Source organism: Pleurodeles waltl, chromosome 6, assembly GCF_031143425.1.
Source record: "Pleurodeles waltl isolate 20211129_DDA chromosome 6, aPleWal1.hap1.20221129, whole genome shotgun sequence".
NCBI classification, from domain to species: Eukaryota; Metazoa; Chordata; class Amphibia; order Caudata; family Salamandridae; genus Pleurodeles; species Pleurodeles waltl.
In genome coordinates, this window is record NC_090445.1 from 661488621 (window position 1) to 661515918 (window position 27298).

The window sequence follows — 27298 nt, forward strand, 5'->3', positions numbered from 1 at the left end:
GCTCGAACCTACCCAGAACTATTCTGTAAAAAAACGGGCTGAAGATAAACTTGGGTAAATCAAAAGCCCTGCAGTTAAATCAAAGAAAGGCCAACCGAAAGCATTACTGGCATCCGGCAGGGCAAAAGCTAGAAATATTTAATGAATACAAATACTTGGGGGGTCATAATAGACAAGAAAGGAACATTCACGCTCATAAAGAGACACTAAAAAAGAAGAGGACTGGCTATAACGGGGGCACTGAAAAATCTTAAGAAAATAATTTCAGGACCAAGGCTTACCCGCTCTTTCGGGTGATACAGACAAAACTCATCCCAGCTATCACCCACGGGAGCAAATGCATGAGGGGGAGGGACGCTAGCACATTGAATGGCAGAATAACTAAAGCTCTGCAGAGGATTTTCAATCTACCAAATTATATCCCACCAGCGCAAATAAGACTAGAATTTGGCATGCAGTCACAACAGTTTGCACTCAGGGGCTCTTACGTCAAAGTTGGTATAAAATCAAGAGTGCCGGGTCTGGGTCTTTAAATGCTCACTTATGGGATGAACCATTGGGCAGAGACACAGGTGCAGCAAACGGATACCTACAAGAGTCAGTGGTGGTCCTGGGCCTTTGGGATCTCTGCGATACCTAGGGGACATATAGCAGCTTTAAAAAGCTCGTCAATAAAGCCGTCAAAAGGGTCTCTGTAGTAGAAGACAAAGCAGTATTGGCAGGAAGGGCACATGGATGGTTCACTTTGCAGAGCTACCTTAATGCTGCTCCATAATCCCAACTAGGAGCCGGATTCACTATGAAACTTAAAGACAAATATATCCAGCACCAGCTCGGCATCCTTCCTGCTTTGCCTCATCTTCCTTCACGGAAACACACTCAGGCATTTATCAGCTGCCGACTCCGGGGCAGCGAAAGAGGATGTGCTGCACTTGATATGTATATGTGGAGAACTCAGAGAGGAACACAGACTACTCGAGGCCCCTCTTTAATTCACCGGGAAAAAGAACATGGCGGCAGTGAAAGCATGTTTTGCTGGTGGAGACACCCAGCTGGGCTGCCGCCTTGTACGATTCTTGAGCATTACCGAACAGAAATTACAATCCAACAGTTCACTGCCCCTCTGCTAAATTGCATAGGTTACTGTAACTTATAAAGCACTTACATTAATACAACTGGCGCTATTCTAGACTGCTTTCACTTGTTAGCTGTGTAATGTATTAGACGCTGCTGGCTTTGTTCTTCGCCCTGCTAACTGTTCAATGTGGGCTTTGCTCCCGCCTTGTGCTCCACAGCGGTCATTATGATCCTGTGGCACTTTCATTTCAATAATGAAGCTGCTAAAAGTAGATTTTATTTTGATAACCTTTTTATTGATGTTGCTGGTACGTTTTTAGTATGATCAAGATTGACTTTTGACATAATGTTCATTTATGGCGGATTAATTTGTCTTAACAGAATTCTTTCTTTCTAATTTTTACTTTATTGCAATGGTTTTAATTAATCATGCAAATAAAAGATTATTTGCTTACAGTGAGCAGGGGTGGGCAGAGGAGACTTTTGCAAGTACTCTACAAAAGTCCTCCTGGGAAGACGAAGCACAAGATATAACCCACCTCTTAGGTGCACGACACGTCACTACTGTAGGGATATCAACGAGAGAAAGTAACAAGCATTTTCAATGCAACGGGTCTTGCATTTGCTCGAGTTAGAGCTATTAGCGCTGTAAAGAGAAAAAAAACGCAGCGCTGTGTAAAATGCAGCGCGATCGCGTGGAAAATAAACAGATAAATAGTCCGGACCCCAGGCTGAAAGCCTCGTATGTTTTTAGTAGTTTACCGGTGCTGTGTAGGTGGGCTAAACACCAGAAACGGCATGACGTATGCATGCCTTTCACAAATGAAAGCAAGCGGATTTGAAAAGGCAAGCCCACGAACCAATGTAAGAGACTGACGTGACATGGGCGTGGTTTGAAGCCCAAAAAGAGATTACAGAATGGATGCAGCGCTTTGCGCTCGCCCATAGAAAGGGCAGGTAGGACTCCATATCTCCATTTCGAGAAGGGGTGTTATTGCAGACAGCGGGACTAAAGAAAAAGAGGACTTGTGCCAACAAGGCCACAGAGCAGGAACATCTTTAGTGCACTAACTAACCCTGACTAAGGACAGAAAATGTAATAGGCAGGATAGATGTTCCATAAAGTTCTGAGATGTATTCATAAAAGGCACTCGGCCAATGCTACCTAAGTGCGGTTTATCAGTTGCAGGCATGAAGTTGGCAGTACACAAGAAGGTAATTTCTAGCTGGATTGCTCACCTCTGCCTGATCCTCAGGATCATAATGGCACAACTGGAGGCATACCACTGTGCTGCTTGTACCATTTTATGGTACGGATCACTTACTTTTCCTACAACATCCTGTGTGAACAAGCTCTTTAATGTCCAGAATCAGCATTGGGATTTTCCCCAAAAATTTTAATGCGACCCCTAGAGCTACTGCCTGTTGTCAGAAATGGTCTGCATTACTTCATAATTACTAGCATACTTGTGTCTTTGGTGTTAAAACCATTGGTTTGTGACTTCTTCTGTAACAGAGAATACAGCAAGGGATATAGACTAGAATTAAAATGTATTGTTGCTCAGACAAGGGACTTGTATCAGGAACTACACACTGTGCTGGCTATTTTCTCTAATTTCTGGTCAGTTCGCACTGCCTTCAATAATATAATTTGTGAAGCTGTTTGTATACAACTTTGGGACATTACCTTTTTTTGCATAAAAGGACTTTACCTTTTTGGACTGGTCTGCTTCCCTTCATATAAGGAAGTGGGTTGAGGCTTTGCAGGTTATAGGGATATGTGAGGCAGCCACTCAAGTTAATTTATTTATTCATTCACTAGCAGTAAGCTTGACTTATACCTACCGTCAGTCTGGACCCAGTCTGCGCCCACAAGTTTGTAGATGTTGTTGTTTCTGTTCACGCCCCAGAGTCCACCAGGGCCCACTGAGATGTGTGAGAGAGAACCGGGGATCTGCGTCCAGCGGCCACTGTACAGGGTATAAATGTTCTCGTTTGCATTCACTCCGACCACCTGTCCGTTGCCAGCATCGATCTGCTTGAGTGCCCCAGGCACCTGATCACAGTTCAGCTGAACAGTTTGACCTAGAGGTGAGAGTGCAAGAGACAAAGGTTTTACACAAGGTCAATGGTGCTGATTTTATTGGAAGATTTCTGCATGCCATTTATTAATTCACCCTTGTTACTCGTTTGTGGAAGATCTTTGATTGACTTTAATGTTCATGAAAGTTTCAAGGATGACCATTTGAAGTCAGCCACTACCGGTTCTCTAACTATAACAAGTGAATTTCTATGGTTTTGTATACTTAAATTGTAAGACTAACTATAATGTCCCTGTAAACGTTGGTCTTTAAGTGAATTGTTATGTTCTTTTTAATTCTATTTCCTAACTATAACATCCGTGTAACGTTTGGTTTGTTCAGTGAATTTCTATGTTTTGTTTAATGTAAAGTAATTTTCATTACTATACATTAATCCAACCACTGCCGCGCACAGCCTTTGCCCAAATGTGGCAAACCCCCTATCACCACCCAACCCAGAGACATAGAGAGAAAGTGAGAGATTAATAAAGAGAGTGATTTAGAGAAAGATTTCACAGAGAGAAATTGAGAGAGAGAGAGAGACAGAGAGACAGAGAGACAGAGAGACAGAGAGACAGAGAGGTAGAGTTTTTTAGGCTTTAATGATTGATATACTTAGAATGAGATATTTCTGGACAAATTGAAAAGGAAAATATTTTTGTCAATTAAAAAGAGCAATATCACCTTTCAGTTTGTAATTCAAATATTTATAGTTGAAAAGAAACTGAAGCAGAAAATGACCAGAGACTCACCTAGGTTGGAACTCTTAAACTTCAATGTGCATATCTGAGACCTTACCCACTAGGTCAGAGGTGACTCCTTACTGTGCAATGTCTAGACTTAGCTATGACATTCAACCACCATATTTTGAGTGGAAAAAGACTTCAGTGTTTCATTACTGGGAATGTTTAACCGTCAAAACAGTAGAAAAATAACAGAAACATTGTCATGATATATTAGGATTTGAACCTTCAACCTACTGACAGTCCAAGAGCTTTAGACTTAGGCCAGAAGTGACTCTGGCCTGCTGTCCATTAAAATGTAAGGATACTATCTGCGACACACATCTTGCTAGTTTGACGGTTTGAAGTCATTGCACGGAGAGACCATTGCAAAAACAATCTTTCTCTCTCTTTCATCCCATTATGAGATAGAAGAGAGAGAGAGCGTGACAGGACTGCTGGGGAAGCCTCAAGGCCTCCACAGTCTTAGATGGCTCCCACATCCTGCGGGAGCCAGCACTGCTTCCACAAGTAGGGAGCTGCTTTAAATAGCAGCTCCCTACTTGCAGGAGCAATGTTTTCATCTGTTTCCCAGCACCCATATTTGCAAGCAGGGAAACAGTGGAAAACTCCACTTTCTGTAAGTGTGACCTGCTTGACAGCTGTCACTTGCAGAAAGCAAAGTGTTTGCTCGGGCTTGGCGGGAGCTGTCAAAGCCCCCACCAAGTCAGAGCAAACAGCTATGTCCTAGAGCTGGGCCCTTTCCAAGGCAGGGCCTCTTGACTCCGGAGAAAGACTTTCTAGTATCCCTAGTTGCTCCTTGACTATATTAACCATCATCTCCAGGCCCTTTAGGTGTTTATTAACCCATCCCCACCTGATGACATTCCCATTACTACAATGCACAACATCCCCGACTTGTGCACCACTATGGGCTTGGGGGGCGTTTGCCAGAGTACCAAGTATCGACAGACTAAGGGCATTATGACCGATGTCGGTCCAATCGATGACTGCCATGTCATGCACAAATGGCCAACCCTTTAAGCTGATTGGAAAATAATTGATCGGGCTAGTATGACGTGACCTATTAAAAGTATGTCTGATCTCAGTATGAGATAAAAGTCTCCCATTTGCAGCTCTGAGATCAAACTTTACTGTTACTACAAACAGTTGTGCTGCCCTCTGAGACAATTTCACTGTGGGAACATCTAGAGGAGGAATTTTCCATCTTGCATCCTGTTCAGCTAATATATTCAGTTCTTTTGAAACAATTGACTCAAAAGTGGAATTGTGGTCACCAGCTAATAAAATCTCCCCTTTGCCATTGTAGTGTGTAAGGAAGTCCTTCTGTATGTGTATTGTTTTTGTTTCCGCATTCCAGTCATCAACACAGTTATTTACAGTGAATAACACCACGGAGTAAACACCATAGAAATCCATCCTTATGGCCAACACATCCAGAGATTTAACTGTTAGAACCCTTATTTAGCATTGCAATTATGTCCTTATCCATATCCAAAAGTCTTCCTCTGGGTGGCTGGGTTGCATTAATGCAAAATGAGGTATACTCATTCCTGATGGCCAGCCTTGTGCTCCAGGTCTCCTGAAAGAGGCAGATGCCATATTCATCTCTAAACTCTCCTCAATATGTGTACCCCAACTTTGGCCTAATCCCAGTCACGTTCCAAGACAAAATTGTAATTAAGTTATTGGCACGATCTAAAGATATTTCCTGGTCACATAGAACAGGTACCCTATCCAATATATAGAGTCTTTTTAGTCTGCATGTAGTCAACTGGGAGCTAGGCCTCGCACTAACCTCCAGAGAGCCAATCATATCAATCCTGTTGCATTACAGAGATCACTGACTGTTGAGGGCCTCACTCTTTCCATGAGCACAGTTTCATCAAACAGCTTCTTTCTCACTGAGTGGGTAATCTTTCGTCTTCTCCCAGTTAGAGAAAGTGACCAAACAATCGGTTTCATCCAGCCTACTGCACCAATGTATGTTCATGCCTACCAGCCTTGGGGCATAATGGAAATCTAATTTGTCACTATATTTAATCTGAATTTGGGTGTTAGAAATATCAATTCTGTGTGCATCCATGGGCAAAAGACCCTCCATCAAAGCTTGGTCCTTCAGAACCACTTTAATCAGATCACAGGGTTCGCTATTGGTCGCAAAGCCCTCAGTTCTAATAATATCACTCCTAATGATCGAATAGCACTTCTTTACATTCTGGAGCCAGTCGATAACTTTGTTAGTTAGGGAATCCTGACCTTCCCTAGACCCATAAGTGACTTTGGGGACTTTGGTTAGAAAGATCTGGCCCTGGTTAAAAGAGGGTGTGGGAAAGTGCCTGACTTGACTGAGAGTGCGCTGGGACCCTGCTAACCAGGCCCCAGCGCCAGTGTTCCTTCCCAAAACCGTACCTTGTTTCCACAATTGACACACCCTTGACACAGAACTATGTCCCTTGTAAAAGGTGCCAATAGTACCAAGGGCTCTGTGGCCAGGGATGGTCACTAAGTGCTGCAGCATGTATTGTACCACCCTAAGAGACCCCTTACCAAAAACATGCACAATACCATTGCAGCTTGTGTGGGCTGCTGAGGAGAAAAAGATAAAGTCAACATGGCATCCTTCCAGGGTGCCATGCCCACAAGCCACTGTCAGTGGCGTAGATAAGTCACCCCTCTAGCAAGTCTTACAGCCCTAAGACAGGGTGCACTATTCCACAGGTGAGGGCAGAGCTGCATGAGCAATATGCACCTACAGTGTCTAAGTCCATTCTTAGACATTGTAAGTGCAGTGTGGCCATATTGAGTACATGGGTTGGGAGTCTGTCATTACGAACTTCACAGCTCCATGATGGCTTCACTGAATTCTGGGAAGTTTGGTATCAGCACAAAAAACCCACACTGATGCCAATGTTGGGATTATTGTAAACTGCACACAAATGATGCCCCCTGTATTTTACCCAACTCTTTAGTGCAGGGTTGACCAGTCTTTGCCAGCCTGCCACGAACAAACAAGTTTCTGACCCCATGGGGTAAGAGCTTTGTGCTGTCTGGGGTCAGAAACAAAGCCTGCTCTGGGTGGAGGTGCTTTACACAACGTCCCCCTGCAGGAACTGTAACACTTGCCAGTGAGCCTCAAAGGCTCAGGCCTCCTGTTACAGTGCCCTAGGGCATTCCAGCTAGTGGAGCTGTGTGCCCCCACGGACCAAGTCCCACTTTTGGTGGCAGGTTTGGCAGGAAAATTAGGTAAAACCGGGGGGAGTGACCACTGCAGCTAGGACCACCACTAAGGTGTCCAGAGCAGAAGTGATCCCTTCCTTCTTGTTTTGGAGGGTAGGGACCAGTAGGGGTAGGGATCTACCCCCTCCCCAAAGGGAGTGGGCACTGGAAGGTTGTAGACACCCTCAGGAACAGTAGCCATTGGCTACTGCCCTCTGGCCCGTGTAACACCCTAAATTTGTATTTAGGGGCTGCCCTGAACCGCACTCACCAGATTCCTGGCGACCCCAGAAGAAAGAAGCAAGAAGAGGGACTGCTAAGCTGATCCCACCAGTGAAGACTCCAGACGACAACTGACTTGTCCCCAGCCCTACCGGCCTGTCTGCAGCTTCAAAGAAGCCTGAGGCAGCACATCCTGCAGGACCAGCGACCTCTACAAACCCCCAGAGGACTACCTGCCCAGCAGAGGACTTAGAATTCCTGAGGACAGCGGCCTGTCCAAAAAGAAGTCACAATGGGACTCTAGAACCACCCTGGATCCGCAAGCCCTCTCCACTCTGCACCTGATGCCCATGGCTCAAGTCAGGTAGCCCACCGGTCCAGAGAAGGTCCGCAGATGATTCTAACCTCAAGTCCATCCTGGGTTGACCTCTCCTGGCTACCAGGACGATGCCTGTAGCCTGAATCTGGAGGCACCCCTGACCATGACTGGATCTGACAAAGATTCCTGACTCCTAAAGGTACTCCTGCATCTGCAGCCCCCTGGCCTTGGGGAATCAGAACAGATCCAATGGATCCAGCAAGCAGCTTTCTTGCCCCCGGGGTTCCCTTGTTGAAAAGCATTATTTGCATCCTGCACCCGGCTGCCCCTGTGCCGCTGAGAGTGTGTGTTTGGTGCTGACTTTTGCCACCCCCCCCCCGCCAGTGCTGACCTCAACCCCCCCATGCCTATGTCCCAAAACCATGGGTATTTATCTGCAATCTCTTTTCTACTAAGTCCCCCCAGCCCTCATAGGATTCCATTCCAAACCCTACACCAACTTTGACCTCTGCTCACGGCTGGCCCCATGTTGCCGGTGATACACTTTGGGGGTCAACTTGAGCTTTGACCTGTTGACATCCTAACCCCTTAAGACTGGAATCGTAAGTTGTGTACTTAACTGTTTTCTGTACTAACACTTTTCCCCCATAGGACTCTATTGACCCCTATGAAAAATTGCACTGTATCAACTTTTGAAACTGACAAGTGTTACTTGTAAGCTGCTTTACCTACAAAATCCAAACAAAGTACATTTGATACAAATGCTTGATACCTACTTACAATTGTACTTACTTGTGACAAAGATCTGGTGGTTCTCATAGTAAAGTAACAAAATATAGTTTGGCTATATAAAAACAACTGGGCTGGAGTTAGTCATTGAGTGTGTTCCTCATTGCTTGACTGTGTCTGTGCAACAAATGCGTTGCGCTTCCCTCTTAGAGGTGTAACTGCTTGACCACACTACTACAAAAAAGAGCATTAGTATTATCTTCTTTAGCCCCTGTTAAGCCTATTGGGAACTCCTGAACTATATACACACCATACCATATTTTGGTACAGTATATACAGAGCCATAGTCCTACAGAGGGTAACCTGAATGTCTGGCTAGTCTTGAGCATTGGCCCTCTCAGTGGATGATGGTGGGGGAATCTCCCAAGGACACTGCATTCACTATTTAGTACCCTACTATGTATATCTCTGCCCCTTCAAGTGACACAACTTGGGTCATATCTATTCACATCCATACAACCCGTCCCCCTCCCTTCTTGATGGGGCGTTGGCATATGTGGTATCTCCCTCAGTCTCCCAGTATTTGAGGACAAAGAGGTTAACTGGGCCACAGGGCTCGGTGATGGAAGAGGCATGTGGGATCCTAAGGGCCTTTGCATCTGTACTGGAGGAGGGAGGTCAGATCTTGGGAGTATATCCATCCCACGATCCCCATCAATGTGCCCAATCTGGGTAGAACTCTTCAACAATATGATCTCATTTATTTTTCCTTTCAGGGCTTTTATAACCTACTTTAGGGCCTGGACCTCTTCCCTCAGCCCGGTTATAATGTCCCCTAATTTGTGAACATTTAAAGAAGCACTGGGCTGAATTAAATATCCATTTGTTACCTTCTCCTCCCCGCCAATCTCACCATCACCTGGGGTACAAAGAATGAAAAACCTTTTTCACATTGGACTTCAGGGTTGACCAAAACCAAAGAATAATTCCTCGGACCCTTGTCAAAAGTATATAGGTTCTGCTAGATCTTTGTTGAAAGTAAACAAGGGGTGGAGACAGGAAGCTGCTCCCTAGTAAACATATCAGGACCTTCCTCTTTGATCTTCTCTTCTTTGCAGGGCAAGGGGATGTCTACGGAGAGCCTGTTTGGTCAAGTGCAGTGGGAGGGTTTAGTAGCTCCTGTACTTCCTCCAAAAGATCTTCAATTCTGTCCATGCCACAGTGCCCACCTGGTATTGTAGAGCCTTTCTTCAGTATTGGGCAGGGGGTGAGTGGCTGTATCCATTGAAAGTTTCACAGAGGTTATTCAAAATCAATTTAAAATGAATAAAATAACACAAAACCTCACTCAGTTGATTCAAAAGAACATTGCACTGAATGTATAATATGTACAGGTTTCCAGTTGGAAATTCTCATATCACCAAATTTTGGAGCATAAATGTGCTAGTATGCTTGCTGTGATGTAAAGCGTAGCAGCTGTTGCAGGATCCCTCACACCCAACCATGAGGAGAGATTCCTGCATCCACTTCATCTGTCAGAAGTTGCTCTGCATGAACTTGGGTCTGATCAAAGCCACATTTGGAGTACTGGCTATAGTCCTCAACAGGTGTCAGAGTCATTTTTAGGTTTCACTTGCACAGAGTTTGCGCTGTGGCGAAATCTTTTGTATTTGAAAACAAATTGTAAAAATGGGCTTGCAGCCCGCCCACAGCCTTCCCATTGCTTACCATTAGTAGGCTTCCCTGATCACTCCCCTTTTCTTGCTTTTCATTGGGCAGCAGCAGCTTGTGACTACAGATATACTATGAAGTGCTGCCAGCGTATTCATGTAAATAGTGTATTTGTTGATTTCTCCCCTTACAATTCATTCATATGCCATCAATTGGTTTGGGTTTTTTGTTTTGGTTCAATTATATAGCAAGACATCTATTTCCTTTAACATTCTTATGCATTCTGAGAGTTGTAGGCCTTGTTCATTTAACTCGATCAAACTCAACTAACAGTAAATATTTGTTTGTAGAATCATAAACTTGGTGGTATGATGTCATGTGGTAAGCTTAGTAATGATTTCATGTATATAGTTTCTTGGTTATAAAACATTTTCCATTACTCTTCGTAAGAAGTGTGTTTTCTTATGAAAACACAGTAAATAGAAGTTACAGCACTTGGTTTGTGAGTGAGAAATGGTTTACAGCATTCGCTATTAACTAAACCGCTTCGTGGCACTGTGTGATCTGTCTCCGTCCGTACTTTGCTTGAATTGTGGCTTCCGCATGAGGGGCGCCGGTTGTCTGTACATTTTCAAGGAGCAACTGCGTCTCTCTGTATCATAGTGAGTTCACTCCGGGTAACTTTTTCCAATCCTACGTGCTCTTTCACGTGTTTTCGAGGTACCTCCAGCCTCGTGGTTTGACATTCATTTTCATTGTGTTTTGTGTAGAACCCTTAAAAACGTCCCTCCTGTGCTCCCCCCCAGTTTATGTATTCTATGGTCGCCTGGATATGTTGTACCATCTGTGTTATGTATTGTGCAACTCTTGTGACAAAGATCACGTTCCTGTCAATTAATTTATACAAATATATTGTGAAGTGCTGTCAGTGTAGTCATGTGAATAGTGTATTCCTGGTTTATCTCCTTATGATTCATGCATACTCCATCAAAAACAAGTAAGTGTGCTATTAAGATTGCCTAACCACGCCCTCTTAGAGGACACATATTAATTTTAACGAGATCCCTCAGTGCCACAGAGAGTTTGTACTTTTGCTCTGTGCAGTAGTAGAGTTTCAATTTCACATCTTACCAAAATATCCATGAACGTGTTTAATGTGCTTAAATAACTCTGAATTAACTTTTGGTTACAGAGTGCATTTTGGACGAAACGTCGTTGAATGCACCTTCTTTTACAAACATTTGCATTGAGGTATTAATAGAAACAAAAGCCACTTTCCGAGTGCACCTGAAAAAGTGTATAGTCACCTATGGCTTGGTTGGGACGGGGAAAGGGTTGAGGGCATTGTCCTGAAGAGGAGCACTTTTTATATATATGTACACCTTATTAACTAAGCCACTAACATTCTACCTTTATAAAGTACTAAATCTAAAGCATGCTGGTTTTTGTTTTACATTCCATATAAGTTCATATAATTACTTGAGCTAACACCGGCATGGAACAACAGAGAATAACTGTGTAAGGGGCAGAAAAGGAACACCTTGGCGCTCTACATAACACCTACAAAAACAGATGATTGCAAACAATAGTTACGCGGGTTTACAGGAAGAAATGTTCAGAATCACGGATTTTGAGAACGGAAAATACATATAACGACCGCCAAATTTATGTTCCCAAGCTGGTCTGCCTCAAAATTTTGCATTATCGCTATTTAATTATTTAATGAAGGGAAGCTATATCTCTAGCTCGCACGGTAAAAGCTGTTGTCTCCCCCTCTACGAAAGCTGTCTGGGGAGTTCACGATTGTCTGTCATTGCGCTTTTTTCTTTTTTCTTTTAACTTTAACTGCTCTGCAATATGTAAAAAAAAAACATTGACAAAGTCAGTAGAATTTGCACAGGCACAACCTATTGGCTTTGCCAATGCTTGTTGTGTGTGTGAGTGCGCTACCAGACCCCCCTACATGTGTAAGGCTTCCTCATGGTGAGTGAGGCTTGAGGTCTGGAAAACACACACAGGAGGTTAAGGGGTTACATACTCATAACTTGTCAGGGGCAACACACATTGGAGGATCTGGCAGAGATTACAAGCTGGGTGTGTACATGGGAAGGCTATGAGGAGATGCACCTTCTTGGAGCTAAGGAGGCCGGTATACAGGAATGTGATAGCGAGCAACGCAAGAGTCTATTGGGATGGCGAGGGATGGAAGTGCTGAGAAAAGACAAAAAGGCAAGAAGGCTTGGGGAATGGACACATGGAGGGGGTATAAGACAGAGCCACACCCAATAGTGCTTTGAGGGGACACAACATTAGCTAAGGGAAGATACAAATGAGGGAGATATGGGTTGGTGGACATTCTAGGAGGGGGGGGGATACAGAAGTGCCAAGAGATAAATAGGCCAATGAAGTGCTTAGTTGAAAAAGACACAAAGGCAAACATAGAAGTGCTTGGGAGAAATGTATATGTTGGACTTGCTAGATAAAGACAGAAAAGGTTCCCTCAGCGAGGTAGATGAGCTGCTCTTAGCGAGATAGTCACCAGAGTGGCTTAAGACAGAAACTAGCACAATGTCAGTGAGACAAACTTTAGAAGAGCTTAGGCACACAGGCGGATCTGGGGAAGGTGGCCCTCAGGAGAACTGAGAGGAGAGGGAAACCGAGGATACCTTTTGCAGGATGGTCACATAGCAGGCAGTGAAAAAAGATGCGAAATAGGAACAAAGTATGGGAAGCATCTACACTCATGTTCAAAATGTACACAAAACCAAAACATGCACTGTTTCGTGTACAATGCCTAATAGTAACAGATGTAAATACTACAGAACACTTTCTAGCTAGATTAGAAAACATTCCTACGGGTTTACAAAAGATCAGAGGCCACTCGTGTGGAAGATGCTGTAATATTCGGGTGAATCATGAAGAAATGCGGGGTCCCTTTCACATTAGACTCTGGCTGGCACTCTAAAACTGTATTACATTATCTAAGCCTTAGAGTCAACTCCCTATGTTTCTTGTGTGCACCATCAATTGATGGTGAGTGAGGGTCTCGTTGTAAGTCATTGTGTTTCTTGCTCCCGTTGCACAGTCCGACCCTTCCTCAGACTCTGCGGTAGGAGGCGCTGTACTTTATAGCAGACCCCTGCTTATACCTGCCTTGTGTTTATTGTTCTCGCTGTCTGGTCTATGCCTGCTCCCAGTTAGATTCTGCTGTCTCTGCGGCGCAGTACACCTGTACGCCTTCCCCCTCACTGTGCTCTCGGTTTAATGCCTCCTTATTCAATAATATGTATCGTCCCTGAGGAACCCACCCCCCACACGTCATTCCGAGGCTCAAGGCTCACTATTCTCACAATGCCACTCTTTTCCACACTGTGCCGCATGAACATGACTTTTCTGTTTTTGAGAGCGTTTTCTAGTCTCTTTTCTACTTTAAGGCCGTTGTGCTGTTGTCGTGCTTTCTGCGAGGATGACCTGAATCTCTCACCAACCTTCTGTTTATATGGTGTGCTCTGCAATTTTACTTACCTTTACAACTATTAAGACCTCTTTGGCACAATTTTAAAATCTGTGTTATGCCAGCGCATTGCAATCAAAATTGATCAACGTGTATGCCTTGTTCTTTCGCACAGTTCAGCGCTCTGAAACCCGATCGGTTGGAGTTGGCACTGTATAAGACAACAAATAAAGGTATACATAAAACCGGTGTCCATCATACCTGAACAGAGTCCCAACAGGGGCAGAAACAAGAGGACACCGGAGATGCTCATCTTCGAGTTTTCTTTGAGTTCTTCCCTCACTGCAGAGTCCACTAGTAAGAGTAACGCCGGCGCGCGGACTTAAATACTCAACGCAGGAGGGAGAGAGGGAAGATTAAGGAAGGTGTTTGAAATGTGATCCTGTTTGCCTGGGATTAATGCATCCAAGCAAGAGCGGCCTGCTCCGTTTAGGGCGGGGGTGAAATGTGGTTTTCGAAAAAGCCGCTTTGTTCCAGGCCATTAGCTCCAGAAAGAACAGAAAAGATCCCTGTAAATACCCCTCCGTGAGCCGCTTGCTGTTGAAGACGTCAACAGTAACACTCGAGGAAAGAGCCAGTAATCAATAATACCCCACACTCGGACTGCACCTGTCAGGGGCGAATTCGGCCACCCGTGCAAGATTTCAGAGGGGGTATTGGTGCTGAGGGGGTGCTCTCCTCCTCCCTTTAAATGTCACAAATCGGCAACTCCACTCGTCCCTACTACACCAGGGGCAACTGCAGGGAGGAGTCTAGTGCCGAGGGGGCTGCAGGACATATCACGTCTCCCAAAGCAAAGATCTCTCCCAGTCCTAACCTAGTGAAGGGTATAGATGACCAAGCTAAAAGATTCAGTCATCCCTCTCCTACAGCGTTTGACTCCCCAAAGGGAGGATATAATCCTCCCATCACATGTAGGAGGATACAAGAGCCCCTGCATGAGGAATTAGCTCTAGCCCTCACCTGGAGGAGGCTACAACATCCTCAAAGGTGAGATTAATCCCATCCCTCATCTAGAGAAAGGTACAGCATCCCCAAGGGAAGGACTCAGCCAAGCTGTCACCTAGAGGATGATGCAGTACTTCTAAATGAATGATTAAGCCTAAATCACATTTAAAGGCAGCACACCCTCGAAGGATTGATTCACTTCAATCCTCGCTCGAAGAATGAGAGCTTTGATTTTCGCATTTTCCCATATTATCAGGAAAGATAAAGTGGGAGTGTTCGGGTCTACTCTCTCATTACAGGAGCACTAAACTGAACCTTGCCTATACCTTGTCCATGCCATTGCCAGGTCACGAGTATTCCAAGTCTACAGAGAAGATGAAAATTGTTTTTTACTTTAAATGTATTTCATCAATAAATAGCTTTCTATGCCTCACAGAAATAAACCAGCCACGGGATGTGGAGTAAAGCTGCCTTTTCAGCACCTATACGGATCTGCGCGATGTCTGTGCCAGCCAGACCATAGAAGTAGCAAGGTTGGTTTCCCCAGAACAATATCTGCCAGTACAGGTCTTTAGAGTAACTCAGCACAAGGGCAGGAGTATGTCCCTTGTATGGCCATAGCATTCTTAGCCTATGCAGGGGTATTTGCCCATAGGGGGATCATTGTAAGTCCCCAGATGACCCTTCCTTGGCAATGATCTACTGGCAGGAAAGGCGCAGGGAGGGCTGTCTGCCAGGGGTTCCCAAAATCAGTGATTCCTAGCGGTACTGTCCCTAAATGGAGGGCCAAATGAAGAGTAAGAGGTGGATGCCATCCACAGTGGGAGGACCAGAGGGGCAGGGGATACCTGCTCTGAGAGGAGAGCACCCCAAAACAGTCTCTGTAAGGCCACTTCTGACCTGAAGGTGCTGCCTGCGCTATCTCAGAGACAGGGGACAGGAGGCGTGCAGGCAGACCCATACATGACATTGCCGCTGTGTGTAACCCTTGAGGGCGGCTGTGTGTTTGCCCAGGAAAACCTCGACTACCAGCCACATGTTCAGTCTCTGGGTAAAGACTTTGAGCTAAGGAGACAGTTTTAGGGTGTTGCCTCTAAGATGCTGGAAATAAGAGTGGCGGGAGGGTATCTGCAACCTCAAGTTGTAGCCCTCCTATTCGGGGAAACCTAAGAGGTCAAATAGACCTCAGGAGAAAGTGGGGGACTCATGCAAACAACACAGCGGGAAGTGAGGCCTACCCAAGGCCTTAGGTTGGAGCCTCCACCTGGCAGGTGAAGGCAAGGGACCTGGTTCTTGATGCTGCTGTTAGTGGCTTCTCTTTGTTGTTAGCCTTTTGGGCAGAGTGTGCCCTGAGTCGAGGACAGAAGTTTGACCTTGGGGCAGATTGGGAGACATAACCTTGTTGGTCATGGGGTACTGTCCTCCTACTACGATTCATCTGTGAGCTAGCTAGGGTAGGTGCCTCAAAAGTGAGGTCTGCAGATAAAGAGGAGGTGTCCTCATGGACAGTGTTAGTGTCTAAGGAATATGGTGACAGGGGAGTGTAGGTTTAGAGGTGCATTGAACAGACAGTTGCTACTGCAAAAGCAGTGAAGCTTCCACGTTCTCTTGCCCGAGCAGGGAAATCCACCAAGAGATTGATTAGTCTGCCCTAGCAATTGCTTGTGGGCGGCCTGTGTAGGAAATCCACCTTTTCTGTGGGGTCACAGCAGATAATTTTTGCATTTTGTCAGACCCTATGTTTTTGCTTGATTTATAACTCTGTGCACTGTATCCCCGCTAAGCAGTGGTGAATTGTCTGTGCTTTCCTTTAAACATGGTTGAATTGGCTAAGTCCTTAATGACACATTTAACTTATCTATAAGTCCCTGGTATATGGTGCGGAAAGTGCACTCAGGGAGTGTAAGTTAAGTGCCACCAGTGGACTGCAGCACGTATTGCATTATCCACTGCAGTGCAAGGTAAACATGACGTTAAGCCTACACTTTGTAGCCTGACTTCTGTAAACTTTGTTTTATCAAAATAAACCTTCTGAAGGATATTTTAAACCACAGATTTCTCACCATCTGAACAGCTCCAGGAGCCAGACTGAATCTGGAGAATCGTCTTTGGCAATTTCCTCACACATCATTATGTGGCATTGTGCTGCTCAGTGTCAGATCTGTCTGCCTCGGATGTTACGTAGGGGCCCCTACATAGCCGACCTCCTTCACATGCTAACATCAGTTCCTTCCTTTCTGTTCCTTCTGGATTTGGAGCTAGTTTCCTCAAATTCATTATTCCTGAAAGACTTGTTTCTCACGCATTTTTCTAGTGTACAAGGGACACAATACTAAAAAGATTCAATAATGTGTGATAAGTGAACGAAGATGAATCAAAAGGCCGCCCAGGATCTCAAAGTCAAATTATATGTGCACAACACCAATGAAAAGTTAGGAAGGCCCAATCCAGTTCAAATTTTATGACACTGATGCATTCTCATTCCCAAGGCCAATCTCACGCCCAATCCTCTTCATGCTGTAAGCCATTAGGTAAGTTAGAAGCATAGGAAGCCCAAGCACAGCTCCTCTTCGTCCCATCACTTCTACCAAATTAAGTTGTGCAGTGCCCCAAGTACCTTTAGGCAGCAAACTCAGTCTCTGTGTTCGTAACCGGTTCCAGTCCTCGTTACAATGCAACCCCCATTTCTGGGTCCATCTGCAATGCCGAAACAGATCAAGAAATTCAGGGATGCCATATTGGGGCTTTCCTGAACTCTATCAGAGCACCTAGGGCCCCTAAAGGTCCATGTGGTCCTCCAGTCAGGTTAGGGCACGAAAACAGATGCCAGAATGCCATATGTCATCACATGGCCTCAAAAACCAGAGTCGATAATCCTTTCAGACTTGGAAATGACTTCAGAAACTCTTTTTCCCCAGTATGACCTGCCTGAGCCCAATGGTGATGAGAGTCATGTTTATGATGACGAAAACCTCTTCCTGGTCCTAAAATTGCCAGCGGGCTCAATACCTCATCTGACACCGGCCTTCAATCCCTTACTCCAGCTACAGCCACTGAAGAGTCTGCATTCTTTGTAAATGTTATTAGGCGGGCAGCAGAGGTCTTTGACTTAATTTCCCACTTCTGAGTTCAAAACCAATGTCCTTACAGGGGTCCTACAGCCAGGACAGACAACACAGGAGTCTCTCATGCCATTTAATGAAGCTTTGACTGACAAACTGCTCAGCACTAGTTAAAACCAGACTCTTGCCTGAGGTGAGGTGACACAGACCTGCTACAGAAGATCCTGCCTCTCTCCTCCGACTCCCAACACCAGAAAGCCTGGTAGTTCGAGCATCTATGAGCAGGCTGAACACAAAAGCATTTCTGATCACCCCACTGGATACTGGCAAAATTCATGAAAACATTGGTGAAACACATGTTCTCCTCCACTAGCCTCGTCCTTCGTTCACTGAACTCGGGCATCCTGAGAAATGCTTGCATGCGCTGTGGGACATGGTGTGGAGATGTTGGCAGAAATCCCAGAAGATCTCAGGGCCAACCTCCAGTGTGTCATTCAGGGTGGACATGATGCTGGGAAGTAAGTAATTCACCCGGGCCTGGACACTACTGATTTCTTGGGTGTGGCAGTCGGAACAAGTGTGGTGCTTCAGCACCATATTTGGATCAGTTTGACAGAATTTTCTAGTGACCGCCAACAATCCCTGATGGATATGCTATTTGATGGTATATGCATCTTCGGAGACAAGTGGACTATGCCCTGGAACTCTTCAAGGAGTGAAAAGCAACAGCTCACTCTCTTGGGCTTGCACCACTTGTATGTTAACTTTCACAACAATTTAAACCCCAACACAGAGTGCTTCATACTTTCCTAGCAACAACAGGTGTCCCAAATAATTTGAGGCAAAGGCCGGAGATCTGGCTGCCAGTGTCCAGGCCCTCAGGGGCAACAAACTATCCAAACCCCTGCCCTCACCCTTTGCAGTTGCCTTAAAGTTGCATTTGTTGCCTTTTGCGCCACACGATTTCCTGGTAGGAGTTCACTTCAGCTTTTACTTCCAAATAGATGAATGCTCCAACCCGTACAAAATAAATACACCCTCCCCTTCCTCTCCACTCCTCCAAATATGACTCATACACTGCAATACCCGTCAGAAGACTACCCATCCGTTCAGTGATAGAAATTTCAGGTTCTCTTGGAAAATGTTCAAGAGAGGGTTCCAGCATGAGAGGTTGTGTCTGATTGTTATTCCCATCACTTCTTGGTCCTGAAGGATGGAGGACTCTATCCTATTCTCAACATTCACCCTCTGAAGTTTTCCTCAAGAACAACAAGCGCAAAATTCTCACCCTAGCCCAAGTTCTATCTGCAGTGGATCCATGAGACCGGATGGTGGTGTTGGATCTGCTGGATATTTATTTCTATATCTCTGCCCTAAAGCCTCAGAGTCATTACCTGTGATTTCAGGTCAGACACTAACACTTTCATTTTTCATTGCTCCTGGGCACCACAGGTGTTCATTAAAGTGATGGTGGTAGTTGCTACCCACCTACATACAATGGAAATTCCAGTCTTCCTATATGTCAATGACTGGCTGTTGAAGGAGAGCTGGCCTTAGACAAATGTGGGTCACCTCCAGACAAAAGCCATCCTGTTGACATTGCTGGGATTTTTCATCAATGTGCCAAAGTCAAACATGATTCCTTCACAGAGACTGTCCCTCATTGGAGACAGCCTAGACATGATGCTCTAGCAAGCCGTCTTGCTGACTCAAAAAATCCAGGACATTTGGGCTACGACTCCAATGTTTCAACCTTTGACCTGGGTCTCAGTGAGAGTGACTCTGAGGCTTCTTGGCCTTTTGTCTTCTGGCATCATGCCAAGTGACACATATGGGAACTAGATCTGAAGTCTCAGTGAACTCAGCATCAGGGGATTCTTTCAGAATCCATCCAGTTGTCGGAGGGGACTGCAAAATACCTGCAGTGCTGGCTGCTGGGCCTCAATTGGACAGTGGCAGATCACTCTCCCTACCCCAACCCAGACCAAATGCTCATGAAAGATGCATTGTTGCTAGTTTGGGGAAGTCACCTGGGATATATGAGATCAGAGGATTCTGGTCTCCTGCGGAAACACACCTACAAATCAACTTGCTGGGGATGCCAGCGATTCTGGCAGGGAAAGCATTCCTCACTTCCATCAAGGGAGATGGGTACAGGTTCTCACAAAAACACTACAGCCAGGTGATAATGTCACAAACAGGGTGGATAGGGTCATGGGTCTTGTCCCAAGAGGCCCCTGTGCATTTGGAACTGGATGAATAGTCAGGGTATCTCCCTGGTTTTTGAACACCTGGCAGGATCTTTAAATGCCAGGGCAGACAAAAATTAGATGATGTTGTCTAACAGGTCATGAATGGTAGCTGCAAACAGAGTTGTCACAGGGTGTCTTCCAGCAATGGGGAGAACCCTGACTCAATCTTCCTGCCACCGCACAGAATGTATAGTGTCCAAGCTTTTCTACATTGGTGTTCCTAAGGTTGTTCTCACTCTTTTCACTTGGATTGGAGTTTGGGATTCCTGTACGCCTTCCTGCTTCTAACTCTCCTACCTAAACTTCTTAAGAAGATCAGGAATGATTAGGCTCAAGCCTTCCTATTGGCACCACATTTGGCCAATTGAGTGCGGTATCCAGAACTTATGGCCAAGATCTATTGTTCTCTAATCCAGCTACCTCCTAGGGAGGATCTTCTGCCACAGCAGCAGGACAGGGTCCTGAACAACTCACACATTACAGGGGCCAGCACAACTTACACCTCCATGTTTGAAGATTGAGTGGTGAGAGTTGAAGGCTTTTGATGTCCCTTACGAAGTAGACAGGCATATGGGCAGCCAGGCATTCTTCGACTAAAACAATCTATTTGGGACTGTCAAATGGGTTTGTTTCATGGTGTTCCTCCCAAATATATCAAACCTTTACAGGCTTTTTTGCTTACTGTACCCCAGGAAAGCCTTGCTGGGGCAACCGTTGAAAATTTCTGTTGACTTTTTCAGTCGTTACATTTGCCTGATCTCTTTGGATAACCTACCTATTGTGATGTGTTCACTCAAAGGGCTGACCCATATTTTCCTTCAAACACAGATTTTGATGCCCAAGTGTGACCTCAATCTGGTTCTTACCTTCCTCATGTGCACTGCATTTGAGCCAGTGCACAGCTGCAGACTGCGTTCTTCATAGCGATAACGTCAGCTTGTCACATAAGTAAATTCACAGCGATATCTATACAGAAACCATGCAGCAACTTCTACCCAGAGAAACTAGTTCCATGTGCAAAAGCTGCATTCCTAACGAATGTTGGCTTGTGTTTCCACATAGGCCAGTCTATCATCCCACCTAATTCAACCAAGATGGAAGAAAGTCCACGTAGGTGAGACATGGACTAGACCCAAAGAGAGCTTTTGCATCAATTGTGCCAGGGAACATCGGGTAGATGATTATTTTTTTGTAGGTGTCTGTGGGGTACTGAAGGAAAGAGCTGTGCATAAATGAATAATCTCTAGATGGATTGTTTCGTGCATTCAAACTTGGTATGTATTGGCCAAGAAACAGCCCCCAGAGCAAAGACTTACTAGAGCGGTGGCGCATAAACTGCTAGTCTTGGGCATTAGCCGGGTCGCTCCGTGGGTGTCAGTTCACAGAGAACTGCTAACTGGATAATTAGGTTGGCCGGGAAGGGAATTTCACCCATTCTATCCTACAGAATGTTATGGCCTGAGTCATTCTACAGACCCACCACCACAGGGTGTGAGGGGGCATTGGTTTCTGCTTTCTTATCTATTCACAAGGCGTGGAATCTGCAGTTAGAAGCATCCATCCGAAGAACTAGTTACTTACCTTCGGCAGTGCTCTTCCTGGTAGAAACTCTGTCTAACCACAGATTTCTCACTGACCTAATTACCTCCCTGTTTTGTGGAATTTACTTTTTGGGTTTGTGATAATAAGATTCCATTTCAGAAATATGCACACTGGTACAATCTGATTACAAAGACTTTGTGTCCACTGGTACAGGCATTTGTCAGAAAGAAACCACATATTGTTGTCTACTTCTAGGCACAGAGGAGGTCAGCCAACTGACCTTTGGAGTGCACTTTTTTCCTGGTGCAAGAGGGAGCAGGTCTAATCCTTCAAGGCCCCTATTTATGTCACAAACTGCAGGTCCAGCCCTCTTCTGATCTTCCACAGATCGAGAAAGTGTTGTGTATGAGTGACTGGAGGTGCAACAATTATGCATGGAACCAGCTAGTGAAGTGTGATGGTTTCTAGCCATGCCCTAACCAATGGAGTAAAAAGCTAACAGGGTTAACCATATACTCTTGGGGGCATTTTCCAGACAGGAGAATGGTAGGACAAAAGCAGGGTCCTCCATCAACCAAACAGTGGATACAAAAGTACAGTCTTGGCACCCTGTTCTCCGCCTTTCAAATGTGTTCCAAGTGTTGAATGTTGCTCAACAGACCTGACAAGCAGGATTTGACCCTGTAAAGTAAAAAAGGATGCCAACAGTCAACACCCTGCATATTCTGTGAATTTCAGAGGAGTTATCTCTGCCCATTCAGGTAAGCATATTTGCTCAGGGGGAAGGGGGCATATCACACCTATTCAAGGGAGTCACTGTCTGGGAGAAGCTGGTGAGCCAATGCACATTAGCTTCCAGGAACTTCCAGGAACATCAGGCAGGAAAAGGCAACTTGCTAAATGTTATTTTGACTGAACATTTATTAACAATCTGATTTCACCATTGAATTGTAATTGTAATATATATTTAAAAAGGTTTTTTTTTTCGAAATTGCTCTTTTTGCAGGTTTGTCGCCAAACGTTTTGCTTTGTTCCTCCTATTGTTTTCAGATCTGTTTTGCTGGTTTATTGTCTCTGCGCACTTTACCACTGCAGTTCAGTGCTACAGCGCAAGTTCTCCCTATGCAAATTGAATTGGTTATTGGTTTTTACAAGATTCGTATATTTGATTACTAGTAAGTCCCCAGTAAAGTGCACTATATATGCCCAGGGCCTGTAAATCAAATGCTACTAGTAGGCCTGCAGCACTGATTGTGCCACCAACCTGTCTCAGTCCTGCCACTGCAGTGTCTTTGTGTAGTTTTAAACTGCCAATTCCATGTTGCCAGGCCCAAATCTTACCTTTTACTACATGTAAGTAACCCCTAAGGTAGGCAAGGTTCATTGCATTTAAGAGGTAGGACATATACTGGTGTGTTTTACATGTCCTGATAGTGAAATACTGCCAAATGTGGTGTTCACTGTTGGTGGGGAGTGCAAGGCCACAGTCTCTGAGGTGGGAAACTTGCCCTCTGGTTCTGGAGGGGGCTCCATGCACATCTGTCTTTGGTGGGGAGTGCCAGACCACTGTCTCTGAAGTGGGGAACTTGCTCACTGGTTCTGGAGGGGGCTCCTTGCACAACAATCCCTGGTGGGTGGCCTACATGCCCTCTGCTGGAGGTGACCGCTGCTGTGCCTGTGCTGGAGGTGAGGGCTCCTGTGCCTCAGCTGGAGGTGAGGGCTGCCTATCACTCTCATAGGTTCGCATGGTGTAGGAAGATGGCTCTGTATATACTATATCAAAATGAGATCTTTGTGGTCATCATGACATTGGCGGTGACTGTTAAAGTGGCGGTAGTACCACCAACAGGCTGGCAGTAATTACTGCCAAATTATGACCATGGCAGGTGATCCCTCCGATAGACAGCCAACGTGCCACGCCAACCGCCAGGCCGTTAACACCACTGACCACAGCAGTAGCCACCAACAGCCAGGCTGAAGACAAGGTGCCTCCCACCACATTATGACACAGCAAACCGCCAGGATTTCTGGGGCGGTACCAACGACATCAAAAGCCTGGCGGAAAAAGAACACAGAAAACGAAAGGCTCACCAACAAGTACACAGAACTCTCTGCTGCCGCCATGGAACCGGAACTTCAAGTCTTCCTGATGCTAATCTACACTATGGCCCTCCTGGAACACCAACACCGACTAAGACGATGATGCAGAGTACAGCCATCTAGCACACAAGGGAGGGAGGGAGGAAAAGGAGAGTGACACACACACGAACGACACACACCATTCACACACACACCATACACAAAACCAGCTGCAGAGTTAAACCAATGTCACAGGACACGTTAAAATGAAGCAAGGACCACAATGATTATCATCAAACACTGTAATTTGATGCCAACCACCACCATATTGTCCATTCAAATATACATGCAGGTGACTATGTCCAGAATAGGCCAATGGCCAGTACAAAGTACAAAAGGGCCACATGGCCACATGGCACAGTCAAAGGCCTAACTTGACTCCTGACACACTTCTGAATCCACTGTTCAAGGGCATCATATTGGAAATAGGCAGGCACCTCAGGGGAGTAAGGGGGAAGTATAGGGGTACCTCAGCTGAAGTGGAGGTTCCATGCCCATCTGTCTTTGGTGGGGAGTGCAAGGCCACAGTCTATGAAGTGGGGAACATGCCCACTGGTTCTGGAGGGGCCTCCATGCCCATCTGTCCTTGGTGGGGAGTGCAAGGCCACAGTCTCTGAAGTGGGGAACTTGCCCACTGGTTCTGGAGGGGGCTCCATGCCCATCTGTCCTTGGTGGTGAGTGCAAGGCCACTGTCTCTGAAGTGGGGAACTTGCCCACTGGTTCTGGAGGGGGCTCCTTTTACAACAGTCCCTTGTGGGTGGCCCAAATGCCTTCTGCTGGACGTGAGTGCTGCTGTGCCTGTGCTGGAGGTGAGGGCTGCTGTGCCTGTGCTGGAGGTGAGGGCTTCTGTGCCTCAGCTGGAGGTGAGGGCTGCTGTGCCTGTGCTGGAGGTGAGGGCTTCTGTGCCTCAGCTGGAGGTGAGGGCTGCTGTGCCTGTGCTGGAGGTGAGGGCTCCTGTGCCTCAGCCAGAGGTTAGGGCTGCTGTGCCTATGCTAGAGGTGAGGGCTCCTGTGCCTTAGCTGGAGGTGGGGCAGCTGTGCCTCAGCTGGAGGTGAGGGCTGCTGTGCCTCAGCTGGAGGTGAGGGCTGCTGTTCCTGTGCTGGAGGTAAGGGCTCCTGTGCCTCAGCTGGAGGTGAGGGCTGATGTCCCTGTGCTGCAGGTGAGGGCTCCTGTGCCTCACCTGGAGGTTTGGGCTCCTGTGCCTCAGCTGGAGGGAGGGCTGCGATGCCCGTGTAGGAGGTGAGGGCTCCTGTGCCTCAGCTGGAGGTGAGGGCTGCTGTATCTGTGCTGGAGGTGAGGGCTCCTGTGCCTTAGCTGGAGGTGGGGACAGCTGTGCCTCAGCTGGAGGTGAGGGCTGCTGTACCTGTGTTGGAGGTGAGGGTTCCTGTGTCTCAGCTGGGGGTGAGGGCTGCTGTGTCTGTGGTGGAGGTGAGGGCTCATGTCCTCTGCTGGCGGAGTGGGCCTCTTGCATTTCATTGGTGGTTGAGTGGGAACCTTCTCTTTCATTGGTGGTTGAATGGGAACCTTCCCTTTCTTTGCTGGTGAGGAGGATTTTTGGCAATCTTTGGTGGTGGAAAGGGATCCATGTGTCCCCTCTTGTGACGGGTCCCCTTGGCCTTTGAGATGTCACTTGTGTGCTTGCCTCCAGGACTAGGAGTTGCCTCCACTGTCTCCGTCTCCTGTCCCTTGCTTTTCACCACCCTAGTCCTCCCTTTCTGAGCAGGAGGTGTGCTCTCAGTAGGAGTGGCAGGCGGCACACTCTGGGACCCCTTTGTGCCAGTAGCTGATGATTTGATGGGAGCAGTGGCAGATTGTTTGGCTGAGGTTCTGTACTGGGTCGTTGGAACCCTTGTCATACTGGTGGGGTGGAGGGGCAGGGAGGAGGTCAAGACGTGCAAGGAAAAGCTTCTTAGGAGCGTTGCGGTGGGAGGTGGAAGGACGGATGGAAGTGGAGGTTGAGGGAGTGGTTTTCGGAAGTGTACATCTGCTGGACTTGGGTGCAGTTGCATGGACAGTGTGCGTGTGTGAGGTGGATGCCTGTTGGGTGTCTGAGTGCGTGCGTTTGTGTCCCTTGTGTGAGTGCTTTTGACCTGAAGTGTGCTGCCTGTGTTTGACTGTGCTACTCTTCTGTGATGTTTTGTGTGCATGTTTGTCTGTATCTGTGCCTGGGACGGGTTGGCTTTAAGGAGACTGGGAAGTAGTAGCTGTAGGGTGGACGGTAGAAACAGGTACACTGGCTGCCACCAGAGAGGAGACCAGAGCCTAAAACAATCTCTGTAGGGCTGCCAACCCACCGTGGATGACCTCCAGGTATGCACTGCATTGCTGCATCTGGGGTGCCAGCCCCTGGATGGCATTCACAATGGTAGAGTGCCCTACAGAAATGGATCTCAGGAGGTAAATAGCCTCCTCACTGAGGGCAGCAGGGCTCACTGGGGCAGGGCCTGAGGTGCCTGGGGCAAAGCAGATGCCCACCCTCCTGGATGAGTGGGCACTGGCAACTTGGTGGGGGGCTACTGGGAGGGCGGTGCGGGTACAGGGGGTTGATGGCTGTACCTGTAGTTGGGGTGGTTCCAGAGGTGTCCACCACCACCAGGGAGCTTCTATCAGAGGAGGAATCAGAGTGAGTGTTGTCACCTCCTGTCTCCGCCGTGCTGCTCCCCTCGCCCTCTGTCCCACTGGTCCCCTCGGCTGACTCTGCCTATTGGGTCCTGTAGGATGCAACTCTCTCAGTAGCTGGTGCCCCTGCTCCTCCACCAGATTATGCTAATACACACATGGACAGAATGACAGAAGGAAAAAGGGGGGGGGGGAACAGAAAAGGGTAGCACTGGGTCAATTACAGCACCAACACCACAGTTGGCATACACATTACCATCACACACAGGGATCATGATTGTGCACTGTGCACTGTGCATCACACTGGCATTCCATTGGCTAGATGTCACAGCAAGATGAGAGCCAACCACCGCCAACGGCACCCCTCCTGGGACCCACTAAGCCCTGTCTGACATGGAATGCAACCTATCTAGGTTAGTAGATTTTGCTATACACCCATTTACTTTGAGCTGGATCACGCAGCAATGGCTGAGCTTGCATCAAGGGGCACCCACTAACTGAAACCCACCATCAGGATCCCATGCCACCCAACAATAATTGTTGTCACGCTCACTGTACTCACCCCCTTGTGGCTGCTGTGCTGCCCTCAAGCACCCATCCAGCTCTCGGTAGGTCACTGCCAGTATGTGGGCCATCAGGGGGGTCAGGTTCCGACAGGCACACCGCCCTCGTTGGGAGGCCATGCCCAGCTGGGCCTCCGTGGTCTTCCAGGCCCGGCGTCTCAGGTCCTCCCACCTTTTCCTACAGTGGGTAATCTGCCTGGTATAGACCCCCAGGGTCCACACATCCTTGGCGATGGCACACCACAATCCCTTCTTCTGATGGGCGCTGACCTGCAGAAGTAATACAGACAGGAGGACACCATTAATCCAGCCTGTCTCACATGTGGACCACAATTTCCATCTCCATTGGCACACATATCACCCAGCGCCCACCATGTACACTACTACCAGACATACCCACCACCCAAATGACACGCTGCCAGCACACACATCTCCTTACAACATTGTCACATGCATCGTGCCCATGGTGTACTCACCTGTTGGTCTGGAGGCCAAAACAGCTGTCCATACAGGGGTAGGACCCCATCCACCAAGCGCTCTAGCTCCTCCGAAGTGAAGGCAGGGGCCCTTCCCCTGTCTCACGGGCCATGGCAGGATC

At 46.8% G+C, this 27298-nt stretch overlaps 1 protein-coding gene across 1 annotated transcript in view; it reads right to left on the bottom strand.

Annotated features, from left to right (window-relative positions):
- LOC138300116 (fish-egg lectin-like) overlaps positions 1-13930 on the bottom strand; it is a 53769-nt gene extending 39839 nt beyond the window's left edge. Inside the window, exons 1-2 of the mRNA XM_069239034.1 lie at positions 13777-13930; positions 2923-3162 (exon numbers count right to left, since the gene is read on the bottom strand). Of these exons, the coding sequence (XP_069095135.1) occupies positions 2923-3162; positions 13777-13828 (292 nt within the window). The 5' untranslated portion in view covers positions 13829-13930. The remainder of the gene's footprint in view (positions 1-2922; positions 3163-13776) is intronic.
- Positions 13931-27298: the final 13368 nt, after the last annotated feature.